Below are 14225 nucleotides of genomic sequence, written 5' to 3'. Positions count from 1 at the left end.
GAGGTACCCAGGATCTAATCCGTTTTTCCACGAAGTCAGCTGTCTTCCTAAGATCAGCACCCTCGGCTCCCTCTGAAAGACCCACCACATACAGGTTGTTGCGCCCGGAGAGATTTTCAGCATCCTCAGCCCGTCTGTAGAGGTTGGCGGTGGGGGTGAGTAACGAGGATACCTAGGATTTAAGCATTGTGATGTCATCTTCCACTGTAGATATATGGGATTCCGTTTCTACGATGCCTGCAGTGGCATTTCAGAAAGCCTATCGAAATAGTGTCACGTTCATGCATACTCCTCCAAACTTCGTCTCTACCACCGCTTGGGATGACTGGATGGCTTGGAGAGTGACAGCAAGGTCACTGGACAGGGAGACTGATGAGTCCTTTGCGTTGGAAGCCACCGGCAGCCCCATGGTCAATCTGTGTTCAGGACATGGTACAGCGAGTGTGTCTGTCATTGCCCATTTCGATGATAGTCCAGTGGTCTCCGCTTGAACTTCTGAGTGGAGAAGGATCCCCAGCACTCTCTGGGCAAGGACCACACAGCTCGTTCCACCGGGACCACCCCACCACTCTGGGATAGTGTGTGGCGCACACCCACAAACCTCCGGCACCAGGTCCCACACCAAGAGTCTTGGTCCCCTGTAATATTCAATTCAGTGGCCAATGGGCAATAAGCACTGTCCTTTGAGGTAGCATTTCAGTCAACGGGAGGCGACCTCACACTCCCTTCACCTCGCCTCACAGGGAGGGAAGGAAATGGGAAGGGAATGGGGGAGAAAACCCCCTCCACAGCCAGGAGTTTGGTTGCAGGGCCCAAGGATCCAGCCGAAGTCTCATAGGGCCTTGCACCTCCATGCGGCAGGCCCCCAGTCTCCATGACCCGGGCAGAGTTCATCCCAAAACAAACTGCAGATAATTCAGACTATCTCCCTCAGGGCTTTTCTGCACCTCGCATTGACAGTCGGGGTCACGGCCCTCTCTGTCATTTGGGAGTTCCACTGAAGTCCTTGCACCCAGCCGAGAGCGGGTCACCACTTCAGCCACTACAAAAGGAGGGGAGAGTCCAGGGGGCCAACCATCTCCGCCCCCCAGTGCCATGGATTGCTGTCAGTGGCGCACCCCTCAAGGCCCCAGCTCCAACCAGCCAGGGCAGCATAGGAGAGCAAAGTTTGTGTGGACTGTAAGGAGACTGGTGGGGATGGGCAGTAGCACACTGTAGACATTCACTTGGCTCCACCGGGAGGATCGTGAGGTACGTCCATGCCAGGCTACACGCCTCCTATCAGCTCAGTCCAGCGGGGGGGGGGGGGTGGAGCTCCGCACGTCCGCCTCCCCCAGCGAAGGACGGCCGTCCAGGGTCTCTCGGTTGCGGCCGCAGCTGCTCGCCTGCAACCCCGGATCCACTCACTGCGGCCCAGCCACCACTCTCCGATATTTCACCCCTGGGTCCTCTCACTGGGGTCAGGGGCGTTGATCTGGCGGGCAGGTAGTGTGTGGAGGGAACCACACTGCCAGGCACTCACCTGGCAGGGCACGGGCCGCCCTGTGGCCCCGGTGGTGTAATGCACGCTGCCTCATCTCTGTCTTGCCTCTGCGGGAAAGCGAGGCTCCACACGTCGTCCTCCCCTCACACGCTCCAGCTCCAGTGTCAGGGCTCCTACCTCACTCTCCAGCGCGGGCCCCAGTCCTTCCATCCCAGTCGGGGCAGGCCGCATGCACGGAGTGGACCGCAACCGGTCTGACTCCAGGCTCCATTTCATGGCACTCCGCACCTTCTTCTCGGTGCCTGATCTGGGCGGCGGGCAGAGCGGGGGGAGGGAGGTACCGCCAAGCACGCTCCCAGCTCTCCCCTGCAGGTGGCTGGCTTGACCAGGCCCATGCGGCTTTGCCCTCGCCATCATGGCCACAAGAGGGGGCCCGCATGTCCGTCCCCATTTCTTTACATCGGGTCGTTGTCATGGGCTCCTGGTCCGGTTCTCCTCAGGGCTGGCTGCAAGTCAGGGGCAAGGCTGCTCCAATCACGATTGCGGCCGTAGCCCTCTCCACCAAGCATTTGGAGCTCTCACAACCCGACCTCGGTTGTCGCTCTTTGGCATTCTTACGCGGGTCCACCCAGGGAGGCCAGCGGGCTCGCTTCATGATCCGATGGTCATGTTTGTACCGGATTTATGCGGGATTACGGGGGTTCCCAAGCAAAGCTCTAGCAGACTGCTTCTGCCATGATGGCCTCGTTGGCCAGGGCCCCCACAGATTGAAGTTTTACAAGCTTGACACAGTATGCTGTGACACTGCCTACAGTGGCGTTGCAATAGTAATACAGAACTGATGTATAGTAGGGATAAGTGTCAATGGAAAAATACACAAACAGGTTAGATTTTCTAACTGCAATACGAAAAACGTTATCTATTGTCCAAGATGTCCTTGTCCACTGGTATTAATTGGCCAAATTGTACAACCAGTTAAATCACGTATTTTACAATATAGATCTAGAATTAGATGTTCGGTACAAGGGTCCCCCGGGTAGAACACTTTATAGATGAAGAACACAAAGGGGATGACGTTTGGTGGTCAGTATTATATGTGGCAGAAATAAAACGACAGGAATGAAGGTGAAAACCATTTTAAATTAAATGGAGGCCAGATTTATTGAAAAGTATGGTACAGCTAGACATGACCTAATCTACGTGTTGTGCTCCAACATAAATATGAGATTACGTATGCAGCGGTGGGGTGTTAGTACCTGCTTTTTGTTTTTTGTAAACTCTTATGTATATTTTGGTGTGATATCTATGTATATATTTGTTCTAGTGATGTGTATTTGACTATTTATTATATGTGTTGTGGTTTATGAAGAAGGGCAAGACAAAGGGATATTGATTTGTATAAAGAATATATTTTTGAATTAAAATATTTTTCCAGTGATTAATTAGGTTTTTCACTGTGATGCATTATTCATGGGTATCTTTCCCTACTGTACATCAGTTCTGTATTATTACTGTTGATTAGCTCAGGTATGGTGAGGTTACTAGGGCTTTCCCCCATTTATTTTGCAGCTACAGTGGCATTGCAGCATCATGGATTTTGAACCTCCGTTAATAATAATAATGATAGGTTGTGTTTTTCTTTTTTACACCTCCCTTTCTACAACTTCCCCCAAATGAAAAAATTGTAGTATATATTACATACGGATGGTGTGGGTGCATTCCACAGATGAAGTTCTTTAAATGCATGGTACAAGCATCGTTGAGGCAATCCAGTGCAGATTTTTATTTGGAGTAATGGGTTTGAAGTAACAGGTGACGGATTTTAACATGTTTAGAGACTGGTGTTTATCATTCGCTGACCGTATGTTTTTATTGGCTACTAGTAATGCCTCAGTGCCTTAAACCTGTAAGCGAGCCTCATTTCATTGTAAAGAGCCATATTTTCTGATTGTATATTTCAGAGTCTGAAGCGTCGCTGTTGTTACATTGCGTGGTTTTACTCTCCGCCAACTACCTCCATGCCACCAAGCGATGACGATGCTGACCCTTTGGACGCGTCCTGCTTCACCACTTATAAAAGGATAATATGTTGGCCAGTCCCTTTCCTTAACAGTGACCTGGCATTTTGTTTGTCAGAGGTTTCAATTCAGACACAAAATGCCAAGGCATTACACTGAACTTTGTTCTGGTAACTGTGCAGACACAATTTTTTATACACATCTGAACACCACAGAAGCTGAGCCGTGGGTATTATTCAGAGTTCATTGTTGCTGGGTGCTTCAAAACAAGTATTTGAGCTGACACTCCGATCATCAGTTACAGACTGAAAGCACGTTTCATTAAAAAAGGCATAGATAGAAGACATGTAAATTATTTCCATGTTATTAAATTTTGCCTGCTGAAATATATATTTACTTGTGAAAAAGAACTGAGGAGCACCCAAACGTTCTCATGCACCCCTTGATTTCACCACAGGAAACCGACTGCTGCATCCTGCATGCATCATCCTAGACCGTGAAAGAATCTTGCTCCATCACAGACGACCAGATTTTAGCAGTGGAACAGAAACCACTCTTTCTTCGGCCTATTTCTTGAGATCTTGAGCATTTATTCCCTCCCCTCTGTCTGTTACTCAAGGAGCGAAGCACAAGCCAGGAGCAGCAACGTTTCTTAGCATTAGACTGCTATCCATTAATTGAGAGTATCTGTAACAGAGCAACCAAGTGCATGAGTCCTTAAAGTTTGTTTTAATATATGTCAGGTAACAATGAAGAATTGCTTAAAACACATCTTAATATCAATTTCAGGTAATTAATTTCAAAGTGCCTCCATCCTTGTTAATCAGGTAACCACCTCCTTTTTTTTTTGGTTTTTTTTTTTTTTTGTAATTACTTTTAGTATGTTATAGGAATCAAATAGATAACTAAAGAATAATATTGTATTCGGCTTAGGGCCTCCATTGGGCCAATTTTAAGATTGTTTTTCAGTTTTGGGTGGCTCCTCTGTGGTTGGTAGGGTTTGTCTAAATTATGACGATTGTTTATCTTTAAAAAATTGCAAGGCTGTGGCATATACCAGTTAACTGTTACCTAATTTTACAACGAAAAACAGCTTTTTCCATTTTCCCCAAATATGAGACTCTTTGGAAGGGGAAATAAGGCTTTGCATTTGATAAGAGCTTCTGCTTTGGTGCACCTTTATTTACTACTCTCTGCAAATTGCTACCTACTGTTGTACTTCGGGCCCTTAGTTCTCTCACAGATCAACTTTCGTTCACACTGCTCATCAGTTTGCACATTTCACTGAGACCTGACTGCAAGTGTGACAAAAAAGGTAAAACTATAGGATCTCATTTGGGAATATCTTCATCCACTCATACTTTTTCATTGCATTCTGGTGCCTGTGGGTTTTCCTTTATCCTGTGCAGGGCCAGGTTTTCAAGAATCTGAAGGGGAGGGATTGTACAAACTAGTCACACCTGTCATGGGACAACTTAATATCTAGATTCTTTTAAGAAAGAACATGCCCCACTTTATATGGTGGTGGCTCAGGCTGTGTTTTGGGGACCCAAGGGGAATGTTGCTACAAGTCTGTTTGAGACTGTCTCCTTCAATGCACTGGTAGTCAAAAGGCCACATTCCAAAGACAATTTATTCTGTCAGCCTTAAATGCACAAGCCTACTCGCCTCTGGTTTTCAGAGGATCCTTTTGCCATGTCTTCACAGGGTTTAAATCGGTAGTAAGCCTGCATGTTAAAGGAATTGTTTTTATGAGCAATAGTACAAAAAGTTCAGTGATGCACGCAGGTTAATGTGTGATGATAATTGCCTAGTTTTGCCTTTCTGTACCACTGGTTTGTCTTATTTTTTAATATCGTATTTCTTTACAAGTTATCTTTTTTAACCATATGTGCACTATAGTGTTTGAATGGGGGAAATAGATGCATATAAATAATTTATGGACTGGTCTACCATGTATTTATGTTTTTTGACAATGATCTTTTAATTAAATAAGCGTAGGCTGTGAACACAAAATGTTGCTCTGTCTGTTGTTTCTTGTAAGCAGCAGAAAAGAAGAATTGTGCTTCAGATTACAGGACTGATTATCACCCAAGTGTCTTTCAAATGAGTAGGCCCAAGACTAACAGATAGGGAAGTCAATATAATCCTTCGATCCAAACATTGGGACGGGGTTGTAATGTGGTTGGACTTGAAAGGTGAAACCCGGTATGTAAAGGAAATGTGAAACCTGTACCCTAAATACAGTTCTTGCCACTTCATGGCTAAACATGTTTTGAAAACCTTTTTCAAAACGAGGGGAGATGTTGGAGGTGAGGTCTACCACGGATGAATAACACGGAGAAGAATCACAATTTGCATTCATTTCAACCACTGGAAACAAAAACAAATCACTTCTCCACTAAAATGTAAATCTACTTCGAGTTGCTTACAAGACAGACAAGGGCACACTTTGTGTTTTTACCAGAAAGATTGCATTGGACTGTGAGAGAAGAGGCATACAAGAGAAACGGGGAAGGGAAACAGCTGCAGGGCAAGATTGAATGGGACAGAAGTGAAAGGAGAGAGCTGGGAAGACGAGTAGTGCAAGGGAGTGAACTGGGGAACGCACATTGAAGGAATCAGATATGATTAGAAGATAGAAGTATTTGAATAGAAGGGGGGACACAAAACTAAGTGTGAGGGATATAGTGACACCACTAAGATAAAAGGGGCATAGAGAAAATACTCCACCTGTTAGAAGAAAAAGAAATCTAGATATTGGTTTTAGTTCAAAACATCTGCGATTTGTAACTCTACACATTATTCGAAAATGCTAAATTGATATTGAATAACTAAGTAAAAATAGAAATCTAAATCTACTAATCTGACCCTAACAGGAGGGAGTCGCAAATTACCAAATGCAGTGGTTTGTAAATTTTGGCCAGTGCAAACTGAAAATAAGATGCAACTAATAGCTTTTCCTTTATTTAAAAAAATATATATATATATATATATTTTTTTTTTAATTAGATTTCAACAGTACGAGGTCGATAGCCAATAGTAATGATGCCAGTCATAATAAAAAAACGGTCTCTTAGCTGTGATAGGATAGAGAATATCATATATCAGCTGGTAACTTGACACAGTAATCTAACAGCGGCGTCTCATGTTTACTTATAGCACTGTTATGTCACCCTAATAACAGAAATATAGTGATCGCTTTACTAAGCAGTTTCTGTTATATATCACAATCCCCAATTATCAACCAAAGTGAACAATGTAGTCAGTCAGCGTCACTTGCTGTAAGGCCCTTGTGGAGGGAATACGGCGAAAGGGAACACAACTTGGAGAAAAGAAGAACTATATGGAGTGTCTGGTGTGCGCAGTTCAGTGCAGAGGGTATCCCCGGTGAGTCCCTCAGTCGGGACTCTGACCCCCGAGGGTAATCGTCAGTCAGAGTCGGGAGGAAGGGGGAGGAGCGGGCAATCCGGGGTCAGTACTCCCAGAGCAATGTTCAAAGTGTCCCTCCAGCACGCCTATAGGGTGTTTAGCCAACCCGACCCCTCAAAGATCTCAAAGGTCTGATGAGGCAACCAGGGAAGTGTATGGTCTCTTAGCGGGGAGGGGCAGGGGCAAGAAGAGTTTCGGGCTCTAACAAGCATGTAGTTTTGTCATAGAGTGTTTGTTTGTTTAGTGGAAGTTCTCGTTGCTGGCTGGGATGATCCTAATGGGCTGGTGTTGTCTGTCTCCTGTGGGGTCAATTTGTTCGCCAGTTTCATCAGGTAGCTGTCCTATAGTGTTGCACCCCCACCTCCACCCTGCACAAGTCAATCCTGTTCTAATGCGCTAGCTTCTGCTGTAGCCCAACGGGCTACTGCTTGCAGCCAGACCTTTACATTGGGGGTGGGTTGCCTTCCAGGATATATCAATAAGTCGTCTAAATAATACAAAAGCAAGGTCTATACATTTTAAATAGTGTTTAGCCTCTTTGTTTCTCTTGGTTATCCCCAGTAGACAGAGGAGTGGGTCCAGTGGGAGGCATATATCTATGTCTGATACATGTTATGTAATGTGGGTCCATGTACTGCGCAACACCAGGCACCCCCATGTCATATGTAAGAAAGTGGCATCTTCATGGACACAACGGAGAAGCTCCCGGAAATATAACATGAAGGCGATGTAGCGTCAGGTAAGTTTGATGGACATAATTGAAGTGCAAATATTTCAGTCTGGCATTTTGTGACACATACCTCACACGTTCTAGCGCCATTCTCCATTGCTGTTCGGTTAAATCAATGCCCAGTCGTCCCACCGATCCTTGCTACAGGGATGTGGCACGCCCTGTGTCCCCCTCAATAGTATGTATAAGTTAGAGACCGCCTTCCTCTCTGATCCTCCTGTTAGTATATAATGTACACCATGGTGTGTTGCGGGTTCCAGGGAACCCAACTGCAAGACTTTCCCGATCACTGCTTGCAGTGCCGCATGGCCAAGAAACTGCCCTGCATCCAGACCAAATGTCTTGCATAAGTTCGTAAAGGAACGCAGTCGCCTTTCCTCATAGTGGTTGCCTATATATATATGTTCGATGGCATGTGTAGCTGCAGATACACATGCTTTGCACATCCCGCAATCTAGTGTTGGGCTCGGAGTGTTACAAGTTGTTTTTCTTCGAAGAAGTCTTTTCGAGTCACAAGATCAAGGGACTCCTCTCATTTCGGCTCCATTGCGCATGGGCGTCGACTCCATCTTAGATTTGGTTTTTTTCCGCCATTGGGTTCGGACGTGTTCCTTTTCGCTCCGTGTTTCGGTTCGGAAAGATAGTTAGAATCTCGGAAAATTTGACGGTATTGTTTGCGTTTGGTATCGGGTTAGTTACAACAGATCAACACCAATATTTGGAAGAGCTCCGGTGGCCCTTCGGGTTTTTTTCGATCCCCCGTCGGGGCCTGGTCGACCCGACCACGTGTCTCTTCAAGGCTGATGGAACGGACCCCATTCCGCTTCTGCCCCAAATGTCACAACAAGTATCCTTATACAGATCAGCATCTGGTCTGTAACTTGTGTTTGTCTCCAGAACACAGAGAAGATACTTGTGAAGCCTGTCAAGCGTTTCGGTCGAGGAAGACATTAGGAGACCGAAGAGCAAGAAGACTGCAAATGGCGTCGGCGCCGACAGGACAAAGACACTTCGAGGAGGAAGAAGAAACCTTCTCCATCCAGGAGTCTGACTCGGACGAGCTCGATCCCGAAGAGACGCCTAAAACCGTGAGTAAGACATCAACACACAAAACTCACGAGAAGACCACAAAAGCCCAGGGGACGCCACCGCCAACAGGTCATGGCTTAACCCGAAAAATAGGTGACCGATCATCGGCACCGAAAAAGGGCACGCATGTGTCGAAGTCATCCGACTCTGGTCGAGATACCGGAACACAGCAACCTCGACCCGGAGACAGCGGGTCCGAGCAAGTTCGTCACCGAGAGGGCGGCACCGAATCGAGTCGGCACCGAGAGACCGGGACACTGAAAGTAAAGAAAGTGTTGTCGGAGCTGAAAAAGGCTACCGAAAAGGTTTCCATTCTGAAACATCCAGCCTCGGAACCGAAATCAGGTTCCTACACAGAGGAACAGGGACTGTCCTCCCAAATGCAAGGACATAAGTTCGGACAAGAACTAGAGTCAATGGAGCCAGACTACACTCAGAGAAGGCTCCACATCCAAAAGGACACAGCGAAGATAAGTACTCTTCCACCAATTAGAATGAAAAAAAGACTTGCCTTTCAAGAAAAGGACAAGCAGCCACAGGCAAAGGTGGCAAAACAAACAACTCCGCCACCGTCTCCACCACCATCAACACACACATCACCGGTAGCCACTCCACCACTGATGCAATCCCCAACTCATACTGGAATGAGTCAGGATGATCCCGACGCATGGGATCTTTATGATGCGCCGGTGTCAGATAACAGCCCAGACTGTTACCCAGCGAGGCCGTCACCACCTGATGACTGTACAGCCTACACACAGGTGGTGTCAAGAGCAGCAGCATTTCATAATGTCACCTTGCACGCAGAACTTATTGAGGATGACTTTTTGTTTAACACACTGTCCTCCACTCATAGCCAATACCAAAGCTTACCTATGCTACCTGGAATGCTAAAACACTCAAAACAGGTGTTTCAGGAGCCCGTGAAGGGCAGGGCCATTACTCCAAGGGTGGAGAAAAAGTACAAACCACCGCCAACAGACCCTGTATATATTACGCAGCAATTAACACCAGACTCTGGTAGTAGGGGCAGCTCGCAAGAGAGCAAACTCTCACACCTCGGGAGACACACCACCTCCAGACAAGGAGAGTCGCAAGTTCGACGCTGCAGGGAAAAGGGTTGCAGCACAAGCGGCCAACCAATGGCGCATTGCCAATTCACAGGCACTGCTGGCAAGATATGACAGGGCTCATTGGGACGAAATGCAGCATTTCATTGAACACTTACCCAAAGAGTTTAAAAAAAGGGCACAACAAGTGGTGGAGGAAGAACAAAGTATCTCAAATAACCAGATACGGTCAGCAATGGATGCAGCAGATACAGCTGCTAGGACAGTAAATACAGCAGTAACCAAAAGGAGACACGCATGGTTGCGTACGTCAGGATTCAAGCCGGAAATACAACAAGCCATGCTGAATATGCCTTTTAACGGACAGCAGTTGTTTGGGCCGGAGGTGGACACTGCTATCGAAAAACTTAAAAAAGACACTGATACGGCCAAAGCCATGGGCGCACTCTACTCCCCACAGAGCAGAGGCATATTTCGCAAAACACAGTTTAGAGGGGGATTTCGAGGACAAACTACAGAACCCACAACCTCACAAACAAGACCCACTTATCAGAGCCAGTATCAGCGGGGAAGTTTTCGGGGACAATATAGAGGGGGACAATTCCAAAAGAGTAGAGGGAAGTACCAAAGTCCCAAAACTCCTCAAAACTAGCAGTGACTTCCATGTCACAAATCCCCAACACATAACACCTGTGGGGGGGAGACTAACCGAATTTTACAAACATTGGGAGGAAATAACAACAGACACTTGGGTCCTAGCAATTATCCAGCATGGTTATTGCATAGAATTTCTCAAATTCCCTCCAAACGTCCCACCGAAAACACACAATATGTCAAAACAACACTTGGACCTTCTAGGACTAGAGGTCCAAGCGCTGCTACAAAAAGGAGCAATAGAATTAGTACCAATTCAACAGAAAGCAACAGGAGTTTACTCTCTGTACTTTCTCATACCCAAAAAAGACAAGACTCTAAGACCTATATTAGATCTCAGAACATTAAATACCTACATCAAATCAGATTACTTTCACATGGTGACATTACAGGACGTAATCCCACTGATCAAACAACAAGACTACATGGCAACACTAGACCTAAAGGATGCATATTTCCATATACCGATACATCCTTCACACAGAAAGTACTTAAGGTTTGTATTCCAAGGGGTACATTACCAATTCAAGGTGTTGCCATTCAGAATAACAACTGCGCCAAGAGTTTTCACAAAATGCCTAGCAGTGGTAGCTGCACATATCAGAAGGCAGCAAATACATGTGTTCCCGTACCTAGACGATTGGTTAATCAAAACCAACACGCTAGAACGGTGTTCAAAACACACAAAGTACGTCATAGAAACCCTCCACAAACTAGGTTTCTCAATCAACTACACAAAGTCACACCTTCAGCCGTGTCAGACACAGCAATACTTAGGGGCGACAATCAACACAACAAAAGGGATTGGCACTCCAAGTCCACAAAGGGTACAAGCATTTCACAATGTAATACAGGCCATGTATCCAAAACAAAGGATACAGGTCAAGATGGTGATGAAACTACTAGGCATGATGTCCTCATGCATAGCCATTGTCCCAAACGCCAGATTACACATGCGGCCCTTACAACAGTGCCTAGCATCACAATGGTCACAGGCACAGGGTCAACTTCTAGATCTAGTGTTGATAGACCGCCAAACATACACCTCGCTTCTATGGTGGAACAATATAAATTTAAACCAAGGGCGGCCTTTCCAAGACCCAGTGCCTCAATACGTAATAACTACAAATGCCTCCATGATAGGGTGGGGAGCACACCTCAATCAACACAGCATCCAGGGACAATGGGATACTCACCAAAGACAGTTTCACATAAAGCACTTAGAACTACTGGCAGTATTTCTAGCGTTAAAAGCATTTCAATCCATAATAAGCCACAAGCACATTCTTGTCAAAACAGACAACATGACAACGCTGTATTATCTGAACAAACAGGGAGGAACACACTCAACACAGTTGTGTCTCCTGGCACAGAGAATATGGCATTGGGCCATTCACAACCACATTCGCCTAATAGCACAGTTTATTCCAGGGATTCAGAATCAGTTAGCAGACAATCTCTCTCGGGATCACCAACAGATCCACAAATGGGAGATTCACCCCCAAATACTAAACACTTACTTCCAAAGATGGGGAACACCACAAATAGACCTATTTGCAACAAAAGAAAACGCAAAATGCCAAAACTTCGCATCCAGATACCCACAGGATCAGTCTCAGGGCAATGCGTTATGGATGAATTGGTCAGAGATATTTGCATACGCTTTTCCCCCTCTCCCACTCCTTCCATATCTGGTAAACAAATTGAGTCAAAACAAACTCAAACTCATACTAATAGCACCAACTTGGGCAAGACAACCTTGGTACACAACACTACTAGACCTCTCAGTAGTGCCTCATGTCAAACTACCAAACAGACCAGATCTGTTAACTCAACACAAACAACAGATCAGACACCCAAATCCAGCATCGCTGAATCTAGCAATTTGGCTCCTGAAGTCTTAGAATTCGGACACTTGGACCTTACACAGGAATGTATGGAGGTCATAAAACAAGCTAGGAGACCAACCACTAGACATTGCTATGCAAATAAGTGGAAAAGATTTGTTTATTATTGCCATAATAATCAAATCCAGCCATTACACGCATCTGCTAAAGACATTGTAAGCTACCTACTACATTTGCAAAAGTCAAAGCTAGCTTTTTCATCCATTAAAATACATCTTACCGCAATTTCAGCTTATCTGCAAATTACGCACTCAACTTCATTATTTAAGATAACAGTCATAAAAGCGTTTATGGAAGGCCTAAAGAAAATTATTCCACCAAGAACACCACCAGTTCCTTCGTGGAATCTCAACATTGTCTTAACATGACTCATGGGTCCACCTTTCGAACCTATGCACTTGTGTGAAATGCAATACTTAACATGGAAAGTTGCATTTCTAATTGCTATCACATCTCTAAGAAGAGTAAGTGAGATACAGGCATTTACCATACAAGAACCATTTATTCAGATACACAAGCATAAAGTAGTCTTACGAACAAATCCTAAATTCTTACCAAAAGTCATATCACCGTTCCACTTGAATCAAACAGTAGAACTACCAGTGTTATTCCCAGAGCCAGATTCTGTAGCTGAAAGAGCACTACATACATTAGACATCAAAAGAGCGTTAATGTACTACATTAACAGAACAAAGCAAATTCGGAAAACAAAACAATTATTTATTGCTTTCCAAAAACCTCATACAGGAATTCCAATTTCAAAACAAGGCATTGCTAGATGGATAGTTAAATGCATTCAAACTTGTTATCTCAAAGCAAAAAGAGAACTGCCTATTACACCAAAGGCACACTCGACTAGAAAGAAAGGTGCTACCATGGCCTTTCTAGGAAATATTCCAATGACTGAAATATGTAAGGCAGCCACATGGTCTACGCCTCATACGTTTACCAAACACCACTGCGTGGATGTGTTAACGGCACAACAAGCCACAGTAGGCCAAGCAGTACTACGGACATTGTTTCAAACAACTTCAACTCCTACAGGCTGAACCACCGCTTTTGGGGAGATAACTGCTTACTAGTCTATGCAAAGCATGTGTACAGCTGTCACTACCAGCTGTACAGCTACACATGCCATCGAATGAAAAATGTCACTTACCCAGTGTACATCTGTTCGTGGCATGAGTCGCTGCAGATTCACATGCGCCCACCCGCCTCCCCGGGAGCCTGTAGCCGTTTCGAAGTTGAGCTTGAACATTTGTAACTTTGTAAATATCACTTTAAACTACATTATGTACATACATATTCACTGCATTGCATGGGCACTATTACTATAATACACAACTCCTACCTCACCCTCTGCGGGGAAAACAATCTAAGATGGAGTCGACGCCCATGCGCAATGGAGCCGAAATGGGAGGAGTCCCTCGATCTCGTGACTCGAATAGACTTCTTCGAAGAAAAACAACTTGTAACACTCCGAGCCCAACACTAGATGGCGGGATGTGCAAAGCATGTGAATCCGCAGCGACTCATGCCACGAACAGATGTACACTGGGTAAGTGACATTTTCCATATATATATATATATATATATAAATATGGCCACCCTCTCTTCATGTGTTAGTCATACATCTGAGTAAGGTCTTGTAATCAAGGTATATCGGGAGTCGAGGTGAGTAGGGGAGCAACTGTCTTCTTGGATGAATATATCGAGTCCAGGCTGACTGAGCCCTGATTCCGCACCGCACGTCAGGTGCAAGGAGCCATCTGAGCAACCCACCCTCCGGCCACTGCGTTCCACACCATATCTCCCTCTATTGTCTGGTTTCCAGTCAACCAG

At 45.4% G+C, this 14225-nt stretch overlaps 1 protein-coding gene across 1 annotated transcript in view; it reads left to right on the top strand.

Moving 5' to 3' along the window:
- Positions 1 to 5517, top strand: part of LETMD1 (LETM1 domain containing 1) — an 84954-nt gene extending 79437 nt beyond the window's left edge. The window contains exon 9 of the mRNA XM_069230909.1: positions 3445 to 5517. Coding sequence (XP_069087010.1) covers positions 3445 to 3518 — 74 coding nt within the window. The 3' untranslated portion in view covers positions 3519 to 5517. The remainder of the gene's footprint in view (positions 1 to 3444) is intronic.
- Positions 5518 to 14225: the final 8708 nt, after the last annotated feature.

The sequence above is a fragment of the Pleurodeles waltl genome, chromosome 4_2 (genome assembly GCF_031143425.1).
Source record: "Pleurodeles waltl isolate 20211129_DDA chromosome 4_2, aPleWal1.hap1.20221129, whole genome shotgun sequence".
Taxonomy (NCBI): Eukaryota; Metazoa; Chordata; class Amphibia; order Caudata; family Salamandridae; genus Pleurodeles; species Pleurodeles waltl.
This window is presented reverse-complemented; position numbering and strand designations above follow the sequence as displayed.